The sequence below is a fragment of the Quercus lobata genome, chromosome 11, assembly GCF_001633185.2.
Source record: "Quercus lobata isolate SW786 chromosome 11, ValleyOak3.0 Primary Assembly, whole genome shotgun sequence".
NCBI classification, from domain to species: domain Eukaryota; kingdom Viridiplantae; phylum Streptophyta; class Magnoliopsida; order Fagales; family Fagaceae; genus Quercus; species Quercus lobata.
The window spans coordinates 22,920,760-22,939,207 of NC_044914.1; the positions used below are offsets into that span (position 1 = coordinate 22,920,760).

An 18,448-nucleotide genomic window follows, 5' to 3' on the forward strand; every position below is an offset into this window, starting at 1 on the left:
CACCCTAGGCAAAGCATGCATCCTAGAGCCCTTAAACCGAAATTCAGGTTCTCCTAGAGGCTGAAACACCACTTCTTTTCTAAAACAATCTACACTAGCATGATAAGCTGCCAGCCAGTCCATTCCCAAAATTACATCATAGTCATACTTGTCCATCAAAATCAAATCTGCTAACATTTCCCTATCCTCAATTTGGATGACACAAGACTTAAGCATAAAATTACACACCAAAGAATCACCCATAGGTGTGGCCACAGACAAGTCATAATCCATAAGTCCAGGTTTCTTATCACATAACATAGCATATCGAGAGGAGATGAAAAAGTGTGTAGATCCAGAATCAAATAGAGTTTTAACAAAGTTTGAGAATAAAGGGAGGATACCTGTAACCACAATATCCGAAGCTTGAACATCTTGTGGTGTGAGTGCAAACACTCTCCCTTGTGCTTTCCTCCTCTGATCATTCTTTCCAGGTTATGATTCTGTAGACACTTGAAAACTAGGATATGATTTTATCGACACTTGAAAACTAGGTTATGATTTTATAGACACTTGAAACTAGGTTATGATCTTGATTTTTGGTCAGAGCATTTGGAATTTAGGTTATGTTTGATGAGATATTTTAAATAATTTTGGCAATGTTACTTCCTATGTGTAGTAATAATAATTCTTGCACCGTCTATATTTCTTGATTTCCTTGTTAACTAGGTACCATGCCACCCAAAAAGAAGAGAGTAGCTAATTCCAATAGCGAGGAACCTATTGTTAATTTGCGAAGGCCAACCAAAGCAAGGGTTGATACTGAGGCTGAAGTCACTCAAGACATGAGAAATAATGAACGTCCTAGGGTGACACGCACTGATCCTTTGGATGAAGCTGCTGTCCGACTGTTGGACAGGTTGGCCCATGTTGCTAGTAGAGGTGTAGGTAGAGTAGAGGTAAGGGCTGGTTGCTCTTTTGAGACTTTTATGAAGCAGAATCCCCCTTCCTTTGATGGGAAGCCAGATCCTACAGAAGCTGAGAATTGGTTCTTACAAATGGAGAAATTAAGAGATCTATTTTAATATTATTTTTGAAGTCCAATAATGGGAATTTCCTAAAATCGTTCAGAATTAGGATTCCTAGGTCGATTAGAAATAAGGTTTCCTATGTCAGTTAGAATTAGGGTTTAGTAAACTATATAAGCATGGTATTTTACGCCTATGAAGACGGATTATTATGATGATGAATAATCTTTCTCTTCAAGCTGTCCCTATGGTCTAGTGCTAACTCCAGCTAACCCTAGAAGTTGTCTCCTAGAGGTTCTCTTGGCTTGACTTCAAGCAGGCCTAGGTGCCTAGGTTACCTATCCTTTATTTCATTTAAATTTTTTTTGTATCTTGTATTGTTTTGGTCGTCTTGAGTCAAATTTGGTATCATAGCAAAATTCAGTCCACTTGAAGCTGTGGATTAAGGCGGAATAGAAGAAAAGGAGGGGCCTATGTATTTGCATGATCCCTGCGGATTTGACCCTATCTACACCCGGTGCCAATCCCCTTATCGGTCCTGCCACCACCAACGATTCTCTCTTCTTAAACAACCTATATCCTCCACACTTAATCAGCATTTGATAGATTATCCAACCCCGAGCAATCTTAGTGGGGACCCTGAATGATGAAAAAAGTAGAATTGACGGACGGACTCTTTTAAACTCAACCCCAAACTCTCCAAATCCAGATCTACTCAGAGCCCAACCCAAACTAGCCTTAGCCACCTCGGACCAATCAAGCTCTCTCCATCCAGCCTGCATCTCCACCTTATTCTGCTTGCTAGAGATCTGGTCCGATTGACTGATGGAAGAAAGGCAGTGTTGAGCTAGGAGATAAGGTTTCATATAGACTGCTCGTGTGCTGCAATCCTTGATCTTGGTTGTCGATCACTGTCTTGCTGCCTGATTGTGACTCTAGTGTTATGCTGTGATGCCACATTTCAATCCCCACTGTTTCCCAGCTCCACCTGTGACCTAACCCAATTTTTTGAAATCCAAGCCTTTTGCCCAACCTAACCCATTTAAATTCTTATCTAACCTGGCCAAAAAAAAAAAAAAAAAAACTCAATACCCAATACTAAAGCTGACTAGTCACACCAAAAAAGAAAGAAAAAAAGAAAAGTAAAGAAAAGAAAGAACTACTTAGTAGAATTATCAGATGACAGAGACAAACTTGGCTGACCTTAGGATCACTGGAACTATTATATGTTTCGAATTACTTGGGAAGAAATGAAAGAACAACTTAGTGTGGAATATTTATCAGTCTCATCAAAAGAATTATCTGGCCCAATCTCATTATGGTAACTTTCTAGAGATAGGATAAAACTATGGAACTAATCATCAATTGAACAATTTGAAGAAAACAAGATAAATGTTTGTGCAATTTCTAGTCCTAAGCCCACTGCAGTGTATTCCACCATGAAGCCAAGTTAGAGTCTAGCGAAAATTGTTCAAGACATGTCTGCTAGTGTTTGAATGCATGGTGAAACCAATGCCTTCCTTAATTCATTGAAAGCCTCAAGGATGATTGATTGTGATGAGATTACTACTCCCTACATAGAATACGACGATCAAAGAGTAACTACTAAGATCTGGGTTGGAAGGGAGCAAATGGGGGGAGTTCGTAATTTCTTCATTGAGTCAAAATTTTTTCATTTAGTTTTAGAGGAAGGGGGTCATTATTTCATGTTAAGGATTTTTGAGAGGGGCAAATTCTTTATGAGATCAGTCTTTATGGGTAGGAATGCAGCTCATTGGTTGATGTCTAGCATAGAACACATTGTTATTGGGGTGAGTTCCAAACAGTTTTTTATTTTTAGAGAAGGTGACACAGCTTTTACTCTCCAATGGAGTTACAACTCTGCTGGTCAGTTCTTGCTGTTGACTGAGCTCAAAGCTGGTGGGTCTAGGAGGTTGATTATCATTCCAGAAGGCAAAGAGAGTCTTGGTTGGAGGGCTTTTGGCCTTGAACTTAGAAAACTTCTGAACCCTTCTCAATATGCAGTGGGAGGAAATGGATTTCCCAAATTCATTCCTCAGGTGCGTAGGTCTAACTTGGAGGCTGTAGGTTCTAGAACTTTTGCTGAAGTTGTGCAAGGTTTACATGGAAGAATAGAGGAAAGGAAGCAACCAAAGCAACTAGGAATCATTGCCAACAGGAAGTTACCACAGATAGGGGAGGAGAAGATGGGAGTGAATCTAAGAACCTCTAGTGTTAAAGAGGGGGAGTTACCGGTGGTGAATTCTGACAGTTTGGAGGTGGTGGGAGGAGCTAGGAGGGAGCTTTGCTCTTATGAGGTGGCAGAGGTTGGTGAGCAAAACCTGGCAGTCACTAGGCTACACTTCCCTAGTACTAATTTGAATTCAAAAGATTTTGTTATGGGGAAGAAGAGTGATGCTAGGAGATCTTGCTGGTCTGGGAGGGGTCTTGTCGTGGAGGTTGATGTGATGGGGAGGAGACGGGTTTTCTGGGTTAGAAAGAAAGGGGGAGATACGAAGTGCACAAGGGATTCACGTGAATCTGATAGAGAGACCTCTAAGGCTTTTAAATGGATTCAACGGAGGTCTAATCAGGCTGTAGTTCAGCCTTTAATGGGCCTTGGAACAAGCCCAGACACTAGAGAGGGTCTTTTTTCAGGCCCAAGTCTTGCTGAAGTGGGAGAGAGCTCATGGGCTGGTGAAGGAGCTTTAGCCCAGGTCTCGTTGTCATCAGTTATGCCCTTGCTAGCTTCTGGTGAGGACGATGGCTTAACCGGTACCAGTTCCGGTGAGCCCAAGCCGTTACAGGGTAAGGACGACGGTCCTTCCTGCACCGCCTCATGCTCCGACGAGCTCGCGGTGGCTCCGCTGGTGGCCGATGGCCTTTCCTCCGTCGGCGCATGCTCCGACGAGCTCGCGGTGGCTCCGCTGGTGGCCGATGGCCTTTTCTCCGCCGGCGCATGCTTCGACGAGCTCGCGGTGGCTCCCCTGGTGGCCGATGGCCTTTTCTCCGCCGGCGCTTGCTCCGACGAGCTAGCGGTGGCTCCGATGGTGGCCGATGGCCTTTTCTCCACCGGCGCATGCTCCGACGAGCTCGCGGTGGCCCAAGTAAAGGCCGATGGCCACTTCTTCGTCGGAATCAGCCCTGTCCTGCCTTCGTTTTTAATGGGCAAGGCCGACAACTCCTTCCTTGTCGGAACTTCCACCGATGAGTCCACATCGGCACTGGAGGGGGATGAAGGTGGCTTCGACAATAGTGCTGACCCGCCGGAAGCGGCCCTTGTATTTGAGAAGCCCAGATCAGCGGAGTTACCCACAATGGCATTGAGTGTTGTCCCTGGGGTGTGTTCTTTGGTGGAGGAAGGGGAGAATTTTTCTGAAATGGGTTTGGGTGGTGAAGTTAGTTCACCTATTCCTCTGCTGGCTATCACTCCCGGTGGGTTACCTCTGTCAGATGAGCTGAACCGTGATAACCAGGCAGTGGAGTGTGTGGATACTCAGGATACTTCTAGATGGGTGAAGTATAGGCTCCCTGGTTTTAGTAAATTGGTGGGGCTGCCTTTGTGCCGTCATGAAAAGTTATGCATTGCTTTATTACAGAAGATTGAGAGGGAGACGGAGGCTGCCAAAGTACTAAACAGTAAAGTTACAGAATCTAGAAAAGTGGTTATCTATAAGGACAAGGGAAAGAGAGAGCTGAGGAACTTGCAGTCTTCGGTTAACTACGATGGTAGGTAGTGGCTGGTTGCTGTGATTCTTTTCAGCCGGGATCTTCATGTCTTGATGCATTTAAAAATTCTCTCTTGGAATGTTAGGGGGCTGAATGACTGTCGGAAACGTTTGGTAGTGAAGAATTGTTTGCGAGAGTGGAAGTGTGATGTAATTTGCCTTCAAGAAACTAAACTTTCTGGTATGGATAGGCAGATGATAGGCAATTTGTGGAGCTGTCCCTATGTGGATTGGGTGGCCTTGGATGCTGTCCAAACGGCCGGAGGGGTTGTGATGATGTGGGATAGAAGGGTTTTAGAGAGGTCGGAGGTTTTGGTGGGCTCTTTCTCTGTGTCTATTCGGTGGCAAGGGGTGGGGGACGGTTTCAGTTGGGCGTGTTCGGGGGTTTATGGCCCAATAGATAACAATGCGAGGGGGTTAATGTGGGACGAGTTGGCAGGTGTTCAGCATTACTGGAATGTCCCTTGGTGTTGCATTGGGGATTTCAATATTGTCCGCTTCCCTAGTGAACGGTTGGGTAATTCCCGTCTTACTCCGGCTATGGAACTTTTTTCGGAGTTCATTGAGGATCTTAATTTGATAGATTTGCCTTTGGAGGGAGGGAGCTTTACTTGGTCTAGCGGGTCAGAGAGGCCTTCGATGTCTAGGATTGACAGAGTTTTGGTGTCTCATGATTGGGAGGAGCAATACCCGGATGTGACCCAACGGATTCTCCCTCGTCCTGTTTCTGACCATTTTCCAATTCTAGTGGAGGTAGGGGGAATGGCGAGGGGGAAAAGTCCGTTTAGGTTTGAGAATATGTGGCTTAAAACGGATGGGTTTATTGAGAGAGTTCAGTCTTGGTGGAGTAGGCACTCTTTCTCTGGCACTCCTAGTTTTGTTTTTGCCAAAAAGTTGAAGGCTTTGAAAGAGGACATCGTTCAATGGAACCGATTGGAGTTTGGTCATGTTGGTCGCAAAAAGACTCATTTATTAGAGACTTTGAAATCGTTAGATGTCAAGGAAGGGGAGATTGGCCTATCAGAGGCAGAGATTTGTGAGAGAGCTATGAAGAGATTGGAAGTGGAAAATCTTCTCTCTATGGAAGAAATCTCTTGGCGACAGAAATCAAGGATGCTTTGGCTTAAGGAAGGAGATAAAAATACTAAATTTTTCCATAAGGTGGCTAATTCCCGTAGACGGTTTAATCATCTGAGTTTTGTGGAAGTGGACGGGGTGATTTATGAGGAAGAACCCGAGGTGGCTGCTCAGGTAGTAAATTTTTATAAAAATCTGTACCAGGAGACAGAGGAGTGGAGGCCTTTTGTGGAAGGTTTGGAGTTTGATCAGCTTGATGGGTTGGAGAGGGGTTGGCTTGAAAGGAGGTTTGAGCAGGAGGAGATTCTTCTAGCTGTTAATGAGCTGGCTGGAGATAAAGCTCCGGGTCCCGATGGCTTCTCTATGGCTTTCTTCCACCATTGCTGGAGAGTGGTGGAAAGGGATGTTCTAGCAGTTTTTGAGGAATTTTATCAGCACAGTAAGTTTGAGAGATCTTTGAACGCTACTTTTATAGCTCTTATCCCCAAGAAAATCGATGCTTCTAATATTAGAGATTTCCGTCCTATCAGTCTGGTGGGGAGCTTGTACAAGATCTTGTCTAAGGTTTTGGCAAACCGTATGAAACGGGTCTTAGATCAATTAATTTCTGAGTCTCAGAATAGTTTTGTGGGAGGCAGACAGATTCTTGACTCAGTTCTTATTGCTAATGAGTGTGTTGATAGTCGTGTGAAGAGTAAGATCCCGGGGGTTATTTGTAAGCTAGACATTGAGAAAGCTTACGATCATGTGAATTGGGAGGCTCTTCTGGATCTTTTAAAGAGAATGGGCTTTGGGGAGAAGTGGTGTAGTTGGATTCGCACTTGTATTTCAACTGTCCAGTTCTCTATTTTGATTAATGGGGCTCCAGCTGACTTTTTTGGGAGCACGAGGGGCCTAAGACAAGGGGATCCGCTATCTCCTATGTTGTTTTTAGTTATGATGGAGGTCTTAAGTAGAATGATGAAAAGAGTTGAAGGTGCTGGATTGATCAGGGGTTTTCAGGCTATAGGCAGACGAGGTGTAGGGGAGTGTGTCTCGCATCTTTTGTTTGCGGATGATACTATCCTTTTCTGTGATGCGGATGTGGAGCAGATCCTTCATGTGCGTATGCTCCTCCTTTGTTTCCAAGCTGTCACCGGTTTGAAGGTTAATGTCTTAAAGAGCGAGTTGGTTCCTGTAGGGGAGGTTAACAATATTCATGCCTTGGCAGAGATCCTGGGTTGCCGGATTGGGTCTCTGCCTATGACCTATCTTGGTATGCCGTTGGGGGCTGCCTATAAGTCCCCTTCTATTTGGAATCCTATTTTGGAAAAAATTAGTCGGAAGCTGGCCGGGTGGAAGAAGTTGTATTTGTCTAAAGGTGGTAGATTGACGCTGATTAAGAGTACGCTTTCCAACCTTCCTACTTACTTTTTATCCCTTTTTACCATCCCTTCGCATGTGGCTAATAAGATTGAGAAGATTCAGAGAGACTTCTTGTGGGGGGAATCCAAGCTTCATTTGGTGGGATGGGATAAGGTGTGTGCTCCTAAGGTTAATGGTGGCTTGGGTATAAGGAAGTTATCTACGTTTAACAAAGCTTTACTAGGAAAATGGCTATGGCGGTTTGGGGTTGAGGAGACGCGTCTTTGGAGGAGGGTGGTGGCTCTGAAGTTTGGGGAAGAGTGGGGGGGTTGGTCTTCCAAATTGGGTAGGGGTGTTCACGGGTGTGGCTTATGGAGAAGTATCCGAAAAGGATGGGAGGTGTTTAGCAAACACATCCGGTTTGAGGTAGGGGTGGGGGATAGAGTGAAGCTTTGGACGGACCAGTGGTGTGGGGACTCACCACTCCATCTTTCTTTCCCGGTAGTGTACGGGATTGCTTCTAATAGAGAGGCTTTGGTGGCCTCGTCTCTTGAACGTTTGGGGACCGAGGCTCGGAGAAGTTGGAAGGTTCTTTTACTTAGGAATCCAAATGATTGGGAGACGGGTGTGGTGGATGACTTCCTTCAAATCATGGGTTCTAACTTACCTCAATCTGAGCAAGAAGACCGCATGGTTTGGAAATTGACGAAGAAAGGGGTCTTTGACATCCGCTCGTTCTACAATAAGCTCCGAAGCTCCCTGCCTATTACCTTTCCTTGGAAAGGTATTTGGAAGGCTAAGGCCCCTACTCACGTCTCTTTCTTCGTTTGGACTGCGGCTTGGGAGAAGATTCTTACAGGGGATAATTTGCGGTATAGAGGATTCGATTTTGTAGATTGGTGCATTTTGTGCCGTTGTAATGGGGAGTCGGTGAATCATTTGCTTCTCCATTGTGACAAAGCTTATCTGTTGTGGAGCATGGTTTTTAGATCCTTTGGGATTTCGTGGGTTTTGCCAAGATCGGTTGCAGATATGCTTTTAGGTTGGTGGAGTTGGTTTGGAAAGCATTCTTCTGGCGTTTGGAATCTAGCTCCGTTGTGCCTAATGTGGTGTATTTGGAGGGAGCGTAATTGGCGTACTTTTGAGGATAGGGACAAGTCTGATGACCAGCTGCTCGCTTACTTTAGTGGCTCTCTTTTTGATTGGTCTAGGGCTTGGGGACTCACCTCTAGTGATTCTATCCCTATGTTCCTTAGTTCTCTTCTCTGTAATTAATTTGCTTGTTGTTGTCTCCGTTTGGTTTCTTTTTCTTCTTCTCCTTTTTTTGTTTGTTTCCTTCTCTGTATTCTCTGTTCTGCCTTGTGTTTTCATGAGGTAGCTTTTAATATATTTATTTCTTACTTATCAAAAAAAAAGAATACGACATTGATAATGAGATCTTAATAATGAAGGGACAGCAAGTACCACCAGAACCTAATGTTGAAAAAGGAGTGCAAGTGCCAACAAATATTGCTTCAGTGTTTGTGCAGCAAGAAGAACGTATTGTAGAGCCTAAACCACTAGGTGAGATATTTGAACCATGTTTAGTACATTTACTAATTTGTTTAAGAGTCAGATATGTTGCTTACTGTTGAGGAAGATTTCACTATAATTGATGAGGAGAAACTCAACTAGAGTGAAACAAACAGAGGGTGCATCATTATGTGACAATATAATTTGATGCATGTGCTACTGATCAGTGATCAGCCCTCCTTGGTGCAGGAAGATTAAATTCTTGATGAAGTGGAAACTTTTGATACAATGGTCCATCCTGTGTTTTATGATCATGTTGTTTATGTGTAACATTGATTCCACATTGGCTTTATAATTCCAGAATAATTAAATGATTTAGTGGTACATAAGGTTTCCTTTTTTGGTGCTGATTCCAAGTAAGCCATAGGTGCTGACTCCTACGTTACCTATCCTTTACTTTCTGTTCTTTAATTATGTTGTTTCAACGTTTTGGTTTTGTCTTGCATCATTCTGTCCCATCAAATTGTCCACAACACATACAATGGAACTGCTTTCCATATTATATAATCTTCCTTTCCTCTCTTGTGTTGATTGTTCTGCTAGCTCCTCTTTGGTGTGGAATAAGAAAGGAATCAGGTAAGTAAGAAATACCTCTCTTGCAGTTAGTGTAGCTAGTTTTTATAAGCCCTGAGAATTTCACATTGGGATCTTTTCATTTGGATTGTTTGTTACCTAAAGAAAGCTCTAGGTCCGAGCATATTATTTAAGAATGGTCATCTCAGAATAGAAGGTTTCACTGAGGCATATTGGGCAATAACACCTTCAACAGGGGCCTAACACTGGGAACCTTGTAACTTGGAAAAGTCAGAAAGAGAACATAGTTGCTTGGTCAAATGCTGAATCAAAATACAGAGCAATGGAACTTGCTGCAAGTGAGCTATCTTGGTTACAACACTTTCTTTAGGAGTTAGGCTTCTCAGTACCTACTCCTATTCCACTATAGTGTGATAACCAAGCCGCTGTACACATTGCTTCCAATCTTGTGTTCCACGAGAAGACCAAGCATGTTGAAGTAGATTGCCACTTTGTTCAGGAAAATTTGCTAAATGGATAAATTACTATGCCATTTGTGAAGTCTAAATATCAACTTGCAGATACCTTTACAAAGTCATTATGTAGGAGTTGATTAGAGTACATTTGTTCCAAGCTGGACTTGTATGATATATATGCTTCAGTTTTAAGGGAATTTTAGAGAGTCAATATTGTGTAGGTAGTACCATGGTACTCTAGAATAATTGTGTTGCACCCTATTGAAGAGTCTAGACTATCCTAGGGGTGATGTGTTGTCCCTCACCAGTTGCCGTAGTCAAGAATCTTCCCTATTTTTGTAACTAACTATCCCATATATATGGAATATAGTGGATGAGGGTAGACAAGATTTTTTAGCTCATCTTTTTTCTATCTTTGCATTTGATTCCTTTCTAAATGCTTCTCTAACAATTTTCAATCATTGTTTCTTCACAATCTACATTTTTGCACAGAAATGGAACGAGTTTTTAAGTTTTTGAAGTTGCAGGTATATACACTTTGTAAAAGGATACTTCAAACCGGTCCTAACAAAGGAGGCTGAAACAGTTATTTCAAGCTATTATCAGCTCCAAAGAAAATCTGCAGCTCATAATGCAGGTTCGACCTAAATTAATCTTCCATGCTAAATCAGTGGTGTCAATTATTCCATCTGTTTAGGTTGTGCATTCTTAATGCAGCTAGGACAACTGTGCGCATGCTGGAGAGTTTGATACGACTAGCTCAAGGTACATTACCTTCCATAAGCAATTATCCTACCTCAGCTTCTTTTCTTTCTCTGTTACAAGTTTGACTCTGCATTGAATCATTTCCAGCACATGCAAGACTAATGTTCCGAAATGAGGTGACTCGGTTAGATGCTGTTACAGCCATTTTATGCATTGAATCATCCATGACTACGTCAGCTATAGTGGATAGTGTTGGGAATGCTCTGCACTCCAATTTTGCTGAAAACCCTGATCAGGAATGTATCCTTTCCCAATTTCTTTGCATGCATAACCACCATGTAGGCATGCATGCATCAACTCTCAACAAGCTGTGCTTATGTACAACATAAATAGATGAAAACATTACTGCAAACATGCCAATAAAAAGGAACATGATATGTCTATCATTTGTATTAGTTTACCCAAGAGATTTTAACATTAATTTGAGAAAATAATATTGTCCAGTATGTGGTGAAGTGGTGCCCGTGTCTGCCTTGACATGTGATGTCTAATAAATGAACCCAAACTCTCAGCATAGTCGTAGAAAAAAATTCATCATGGATGTAATGGCATTCTTTCAAACAATTTGTTCAGGGTACCAAAGTCATATTTGCAAAATTAATTCAAACACGATTGTAGGATGTGAATACGATTTCTCAAAGTTGAGGGTTAATAATATGGACTTTTGAGTGTATAGCCAAGAGCGTCTGTCTGTTTTTATGTCTTTTAGCCATGTAGTAGACTGTTATCTTCTTATATTTTTTATTTGCATTACTTTGTACTACGCAGAAAAATAAAAATAACATATATGTCACTGCTTATGCATTTTAAAGTTACAGCAAGCATGATAAATTTTGTTCACATCTTCTAAATTTAATGTCGTTTTGCATGTAACTTTGACCCTTAACTAGAGAATACATAGATGCCAAGCAAGAAAGGCTGATTCTTGAAAAGCTGAGATCCATAGACGAATTTCCTGACATAAATGACATTGAAGGATTGTGCAGATGAAACTCTACAGAAAGGACAGGCATCTAGGGTTACCAAATAACTCTAGTTTATGATCTCAAGGCAAGGATTTATTTACACTGCCAATTTCGGCAACAACCAAAAGTAAGGCAAATGTGTCCTCTACCTTTTTTTTTTGGGTCTGAATATATGTCCTCTGCAGCTCTGCTTAATGGAAATTTTTTTGATTTTAATACCTGTTAAATGTTGTTCCAAGTCATTTATGCTGTTAATTTATTTTCTGATTTGGTGGCAATGCTACAGTTAATTGGATTGTTGCATTATGATGATTAACATTTAATTGATTTGGGTCCCTGTTTGCTGCTGTGCAAAGTGGTAATCCTTTGGGATATTTGGTTTTAATTGTCATTGAACCGTTTGTAGTTTGAATTCTTTGCAAAACTCCTTGAGAGTATGTTTGATTGATCACATAGTTATTAATTTTTGATCTTTTGAAAATTTTGCAAATATAGAGGGTTGGATTTCTCAAAATTCACATCTAATTAAAAGATTGTAGCCATTGACTACAACCAAATTTGTAGTTAAACTTTATTCCTTTAAAAATATTAGTCAAAAATATTTTTTTGTTTACTCAAACAAAAAGTCATTTCCATTGCTTGTAATTTTAAATAATTATATAAATTAAAACTTTTGTTCATAATCACAAACTCCAAATAGGAAAATCTTTTATATTTTTGAATCATTTGGGAGTCTCAAATTTGGAGAACAGACCCAAATTACAAAATATATATGAAAATTTAAGTGGGAAAGCGATTGGTTTGAGGAAAAAAAAAGAGTTCTTTGGAAAAAGGTCAACCATTGGTTTGTGGAGAGTGGGGTTGAATGGTGAGAAGTTATGATTGGAAGAATTATATTTATTTATTTATTCATTCTAGTGTATAATTTATTTGTAGAAGTATAGTATGTTGAATATATATATAATGTTTTTAAAAACGTTTTCTGCTTTTACTTTTTATTCCTCCCACCTTGTTTTTTCTTGACTTAGAGCAGCTAAATTTTTAACTTTTTAGTAACTCAAAAATATCTTCTTATCTATTTTAAGAGCACTCACAATGGTTATACCAAAAAGCTAAATTGCTATTTTTAGCACCAAAATACTACGAAAACATACTGCAATGATGATGCTAACTGTAGCTACAAAGTTATAGTTTATTGTAGCTACAAAGTTATAAAGAAAATTAGTTTTTTATTTGAAATTCTTATCTCTTCTGACTCTGCCTCTCTCTCTCTGTGTCTCACTTCGTTCTCTCTCTCCTCTTTCGCTCATCCCTTCTCTTTAAATCTATGGATTTTCTTCTCTTGTCTCTCCCTCTTCTCATCTCTTCTCTCTCTCATACTATCTGTGTCTCTCTCACTCTCTCTCTCTCTCTCATCTCCTCTCTCTGAATCTAGGGATTTTCTTCTCTCCCCTCCCTCAGACGAAGGACGAAGATGAAATGAGTTTGCAGTTTGATTAGCTGTGTGTAGCGCCGGCGATAGCGGGTCTGTTCAGTGGGTTTGTGGCTGGGTTAGATCTATTGAAGCAAAGTTATCTGTAGAATTTTTTGATACAAACAAACACAACATCAGTCTTCAGATAAAGATTAGAGCAATTCATCAAGGAGTAGCTAGATAATAGGACTCTTCTATTTTTATCTTTATCTATTTTTTTGTTTTGAATGTATCTTATCAAACTGTAACTCTATATCAATATATATATATATATATATGTATGTATGTATGTATGTATGTGTATTTGGAAGCAAGAAAAGAAATGGGTATTGGCACTGACCTTGGTGGAGCCGAAATGGGTATGTGTGGGATGATCAAGTGAGTGGATCTTGCTCCAAACCCTTTCCTAAGGAGAAATGAAGTTGGGTGATGAAGTGTCAGTAAGAATACAAGCAAAGAGAGAGAACAAAGTGAGACGGAGAGAGAGATAGAGGGACAGTCTGAAGAGATAAGAATTACGAATAAGAAACTAACTTTTTTTTTTTTAATAACTTTGTAGCTACTAAAATGTCGTTTTTTGTAGTATACTGTAGCTTAAATGCCAAAATTTTTAACTTTAACATCAACATTACAGCATCATTGTGCTAAAAATAGCAATTCAGCTTTTTGGCACCATCATTGTGAGTGCTCTTACACCAAAATAGTTAAGAAAATGTTTTTCAGATTCAGAATGTTAAGTTCAAAAGAGATTTGCCAAATCTATTTCCCAAACATTTTGAGCACTAGCAGCCAGGATGGGTACCGGTTGCTATTTTACCATCTAAAAACCTGTTTTATCTATTATACCAACTTACTTTACAATACACTTTACATCCCAGTTTTTATTTTTACATACAACCTTCTAAAATAATATAAACTACTTAAAATAATATAAAGTGTTCTCTCTCTTTCCTCCCACCCTCTTTTTCTCTTCACCCACAACCACAAATACAACCAACCACCACACCCCAACCACAAATATAACTAATTACCACACAACCACAATCAAAACTAGCCACCTCCACCTCCACCGCCATCGCTATCGCCACCACAATCACAACCAACACCACCACCACCACCACCACCACCAGCATCAATGGCCATCACTGTCAAATCCATACCCACAAACCCAAATTAAAAAAAAAAAAACCAAATTACATCCATTTTTAGCCACAACTACCAAACCCAAGACTCACGGCAGCCCACGTCGAGCAAAACCACGGCCACTCACGAGCACCAACGGCCCCACAGCCACTGACAATGATCTGAACCCACCCATGACGATTTGAATCCCACCCACGGCGATTTGAAGCCACCCATGGCGATCTAAACCCCACCCACGGCGAGCCACGAGCATCCACCAATCCACAGCGATCTGAATCCCACCCACCTAAAGCCTCCACGTCGATCTGTGCCATGTTGATCTGAAGCCTACAAGCCAATCTTGAGAGAGGAAAGTGTGGGAGAAAGAGAGGTGAAAAAAAAGAAGAGTCTGAAAGTGAGAGGAAGAGAGATCGAGAGAGCGTGGGATTAAAAAATTAATTTTTTCTTTACAATCCCATGAACAGTGAGCTTATTGAGATGTAAAAATTTTTGGGTTTAAATACCTAGATGGAGCATAAATTTAAGGGTATAGTTGCTAAAATAGCAATGGGGGGGGAGGGGGGGGGGGTGTTTACACCCTCAATGCTAATGCTTTAAGAAAGGAAGAGGATGAAGTCAGAGGTGGTGAGTGAAACCAATGATGTTGCAATTTAGTACACCATCGATTGTGCAAATAATAAAAAAAAGAAAAGATTTCCATTTAAGTCACAATTTTATTTTGGCAGCAAAATTTAAAGATAATAATTTCAATCTATAATAACTTCATAGCATATAAGATCAGAAATACCAACTCCTAGTCTTCAATGATCGATGTAGAAGGCTGAGGAGCAGATGAGCCACTTTCTGCTACCAAAACACACTTATCCCAAATTTTTTCACTCCTTGTCGAGATTTCTGAGACCTTGCTCCCAAGGTCAGGGGCCTCGAGTAAAAAGTTCACCAAATCATCGTGACAACTTTTTCCCAAATGCCGAAGCTGAACACAGCAACCATTAGAAACTGTCACATTATTGAAAAATGTACTATAAAAGACTTCATCCCCATTGTCTTCTGATATCTTCTGTGCGCACTCATGCAAATGTTTGCGGTATTCTGGTGATGGATCTGGTGGAAGTTCTTGATCACTTGAGATTCCAAGCCCCGGTGTGACCGACAGTGTAGCAATGAACAAGATCATCATAACAAAAATGTTGCTGGATGCTGCCATGTTGCTAAAATTGAAGGTCACTAGATCTTTTGTGGAGTTAGAAGATGGGAAAAAGGTCTCTATTTGTAGGCAGAAAGGTGGTGAATGCAGTGGTTTTTGGATACATCAACGCCTCTATGGTTTATGGTTGCATTTGCATTAATGTATTTAAGTACTTTTCCTCATTTAATTAATGAAATGAGTTTTTTTTTTTTAAAAGAGACAACCTACGAAACCTTTCTTCAAAGAACGAAGATACTGAGGAAGTTTTCCTATGATTCACTAATTCCTACCAGGTTTAATCGTTACTAAATGGAGTAATAAACACTAATTACGAGGCAAGTGATTTCTTTTTTAGATAACTCGTATTTCCATACTAATATTCAGCTTAACAGTTAGCATTGGAAAAGATATATAATCAACAAACTAGTGCAAGGAGAGTGAGTAGAGACCTAATCAATTGTTTGCTCCATCATGGAATAACTGATAGTGTAATAAATCAGGAATAACAAATAGATTGGACCATAGAAAAGAAAAGGGAAAAATGGTTTTACAAAAACGAGAATAAAAATTTGGACTGTTAAGTTAAATATTTTGGCAAAATCTGAACTCGGGAGTTTTCAACACAAAAATAAATTTTTTTAGTCATATACACAACTAACCTAAATAAAATCTATGAGTAATCAATTAACAAGCTCAGAAGCACTCCTCCAGCTAGTGGAAAATGGAGATCTCCTCAAGATGGGAAGTGGTAAGAGAAAGTCTATAGGTACAAAAATTTGACAAAAATTTTCATAATGTGGCAAATTGTTAGTGATAAGCAAAAAAGTAATGCTGGTGATGAACTTAGATGAAAGTCAATAAACATACTTACCAACAGGGCTGGCCCTTCCACTAGGCCGATTAAGCAATTGCCTAAGGCCCCCAAGTGGAAGGGGGGCCCCAAAATTTTAGAAAAGAAGGGGTAGTAGCGAAAGAAAAAAAAAAGTTTAAGATGAATCTAAAAAATTCTGGCACATCTTTTTGACTAAAAAACAAAAATTTTGATATATCCAATTAAACATTGGTAACACAAAAAAATTCTTTGGTCAAGACAAAATCAATTGTTCCGAAAATAACATCATTATCCTCTAGACAAACCAAAATTCAACAAGATAAAGTACAAATCCAGTTTAAGAAATTAACCACAAAACAATCACAAATCAAAACAAATAAAAAACCTCAAATTCCTAAAATTTTTAATGTTTCTCTTTCTCATTCTTGCTTTGCTTCTCTCTCCGCCTCTCTCATTCTTTCTCTCCACTATTGCTGGCTGCCTGGCTCAAGCTTCCTTTGATCTAAATCATCCGATCACATTTGATCTGAAAACTCTGAACTGAGGACTGTCGACTACACTTTTTTTTTTGGTGTGTGTGTGTGCGCTTGCTGCAGATGCGTTTTGATTATGGTTTTACTTTTGAGGTATAAAGACTTGGCTTTCTTTACTTTTTATTTGTTAAGACTGGGCCTATTTATATTGAGTTATGGCTGGACGGTTGGGCCTTCAATTTTTTTTTTTTTTTTTAAGCTTGCTTTTTATTTTTTTATTTTATGGTTAGAGGTGTAATAGGATTTATTTTGTGTTTTTTGTGGGTGGGTCTTATTAATAAGACTAGTTTTGTTGCACGTGCACCATCACTTCAAATAAATATTTTATGATATGATTTAGAATAGTTAACCTTAAAACTAAGTCATTATTGGAATAGTAATTAAGTTTTTTTATTTTTTAATTTTAATTTTTTTTAATATTATTGATAAGTTAGAGGTGCCCTTTCTTAAAGGGAAAAGTAGCCCTTGAGCTATAGTGGTCATTGGCTAAAACTATTATATTTTGAAAGAATAAATGATGCCCACGAAAAGAAAAAGAAAAAAAAAACCAGGTTAGAAATTATATAAGGCAGCATAAACAAGTCTACCTCATTTACTAATAGAGAATGCAAGATAGCATTCATCAATTCATGCCAATTTTTTAAGCCAATAATCCTACTATTTGTAAACACCTCTTCTTTACCTCTATATGTTATCAAAATGTAAACTTTTTAAGTTAACTGATTCTTGATCTTCTTGAATAAAGTCCATATATACTATATGTTAAGAGTTAAGAAAGAGTAAAAGCAGAATAAATTTCTCTTATGGTTTGAAAGAATTAGAAATAAAATATTACCAATGATGATCATGTAAACAATGAGTGTCCCAACATTATTAACCAAGATACAAATCTGAAGCAGCAACCTCCCAGCAAGGCCAAAAGCATTCTTCATGACTTCCCCATAAGAGTGAGAGTTTCCCACCCTACTGAATCTCAGCAGCATTTCCAACGAACCCTCTATCAATATAGCCACAAACACTATCATACCAATTCCAAGCCCAAGACCCAGCATCTACATGGTAGCAGGCAGTGCCATAATTGCAGCTCCAATAATAGAAGTGGATATATTAAACACTGAGGCAGTAAATGATGCTCTCTTGAGAAGATATAGAAATTTAATATAGTGGAAATTCATAAATGTAGATTTATAAGGAATGAATTAAAATAGAGAAATAATAAGTTCCTCATGGTGGACAAGCGACATGGTCCACCATTTCACTAAAAAATTCTTACCTGTTTAAAATTGTTGAGTCAGAATTTTTTTTTTAAACAGTGTAAAGTGGTGGGCTGTGCTAGTGGTGTTGGACTGCTTCCTGCGGCACTAGGTCCAAGTTTTCTGGATAAGGGAGTTGGGACTGGTCCAGCTGCAACTCAAGTTGGTCCGGTTTGTGCGCAAACTAAGTCAGGTTTGCCAGGAACGTGCTTGCAGCAGGCAAAGCTGTTTCAAACAAGTTGTGGCAGACAGACATAATAATAATAAAATAAGTAAAATATCTGGCTACTTAGTGGGAAATGATCAAACAACCCTTAAACAAAATTACAGCAATAATAATCACTTTTACAAAAGGAAAAGAATAGAACAAAAGTGAACAAATATTAATATGTATGGGTTAATCAGAAGATGAGGAAATCAACTAAAATCTGGTCCGCAGGAGCAAAACCAGAGAGAAACGGAATTAATCTCTCAGGAAAAAGTCCTGCCGTGGAGATTAACTGCCCCGAGAGAAACGGACCTGAATGGTTTATGCACAGAGGTTCCTTGTGGTTTTCACAGAGAGCAGGATTTCGTG

At 39.7% G+C, this 18,448-nt stretch overlaps 2 protein-coding genes and 1 long non-coding RNA gene across 6 annotated transcripts in view; 1 reads left to right on the forward strand and 2 right to left on the reverse strand.

Annotated features, from left to right (window-relative positions):
- LOC115968127 (probable DNA helicase MCM9) overlaps positions 1-13,200 on the forward strand; it is a 28,767-nt gene extending 15,567 nt beyond the window's left edge. Inside the window, exons 17-21 of one of the 4 annotated variants that reach the window (XR_004086666.1) lie at positions 10,245-10,354; positions 10,435-10,482; positions 10,570-10,722; positions 11,384-11,574; positions 12,883-13,200. Coding sequence is in view for 3 of the 4 variants with exons in the window: in XM_031087391.1 (XP_030943251.1) it covers positions 10,245-10,354; positions 10,435-10,482; positions 10,570-10,722; positions 11,384-11,472 (400 nt within the window). In the remaining variant the exon portion in view is untranslated. Of the gene's footprint in view, positions 1-708; positions 2,049-8,607; positions 10,209-10,244; positions 10,355-10,434; positions 10,483-10,569; positions 10,723-11,383; positions 11,815-12,882 lie in introns of those variants that run through there. The other 3 variants (XM_031087391.1, XM_031087392.1, XM_031087393.1) reach the window with 3 other exon arrangements.
- Positions 12,900-13,549, reverse strand: LOC115968130. Its single transcript, XR_004086668.1, has 2 exons — positions 13,262-13,549; positions 12,900-13,022 (listed from the first exon to the last, which is right to left on the reverse strand). It is a non-coding gene; the product is annotated as an uncharacterized LOC115968130 (long non-coding RNA).
- Positions 13,550-14,857: 1,308 nt separating this feature from the next.
- LOC115966592 (protein DOWN-REGULATED IN DIF1 11-like) lies at positions 14,858-15,271 on the reverse strand. The gene has a single exon (XM_031085798.1). The coding sequence runs from the start codon at positions 15,269-15,271 to the stop codon at positions 14,858-14,860; it is 414 nt and encodes a 137-aa protein (XP_030941658.1).
- Between the last annotated feature and the right edge of the window lie 3,177 nt (positions 15,272-18,448).

What these genes read in the sequence shown, in the direction of transcription:
- LOC115966592 (XM_031085798.1), bottom strand. Translation starts at nt 15,271, where the DNA reads ATGGCAGCATCCAGCAACATTTTTGTTATGATGATCTTGTTCATTGCT.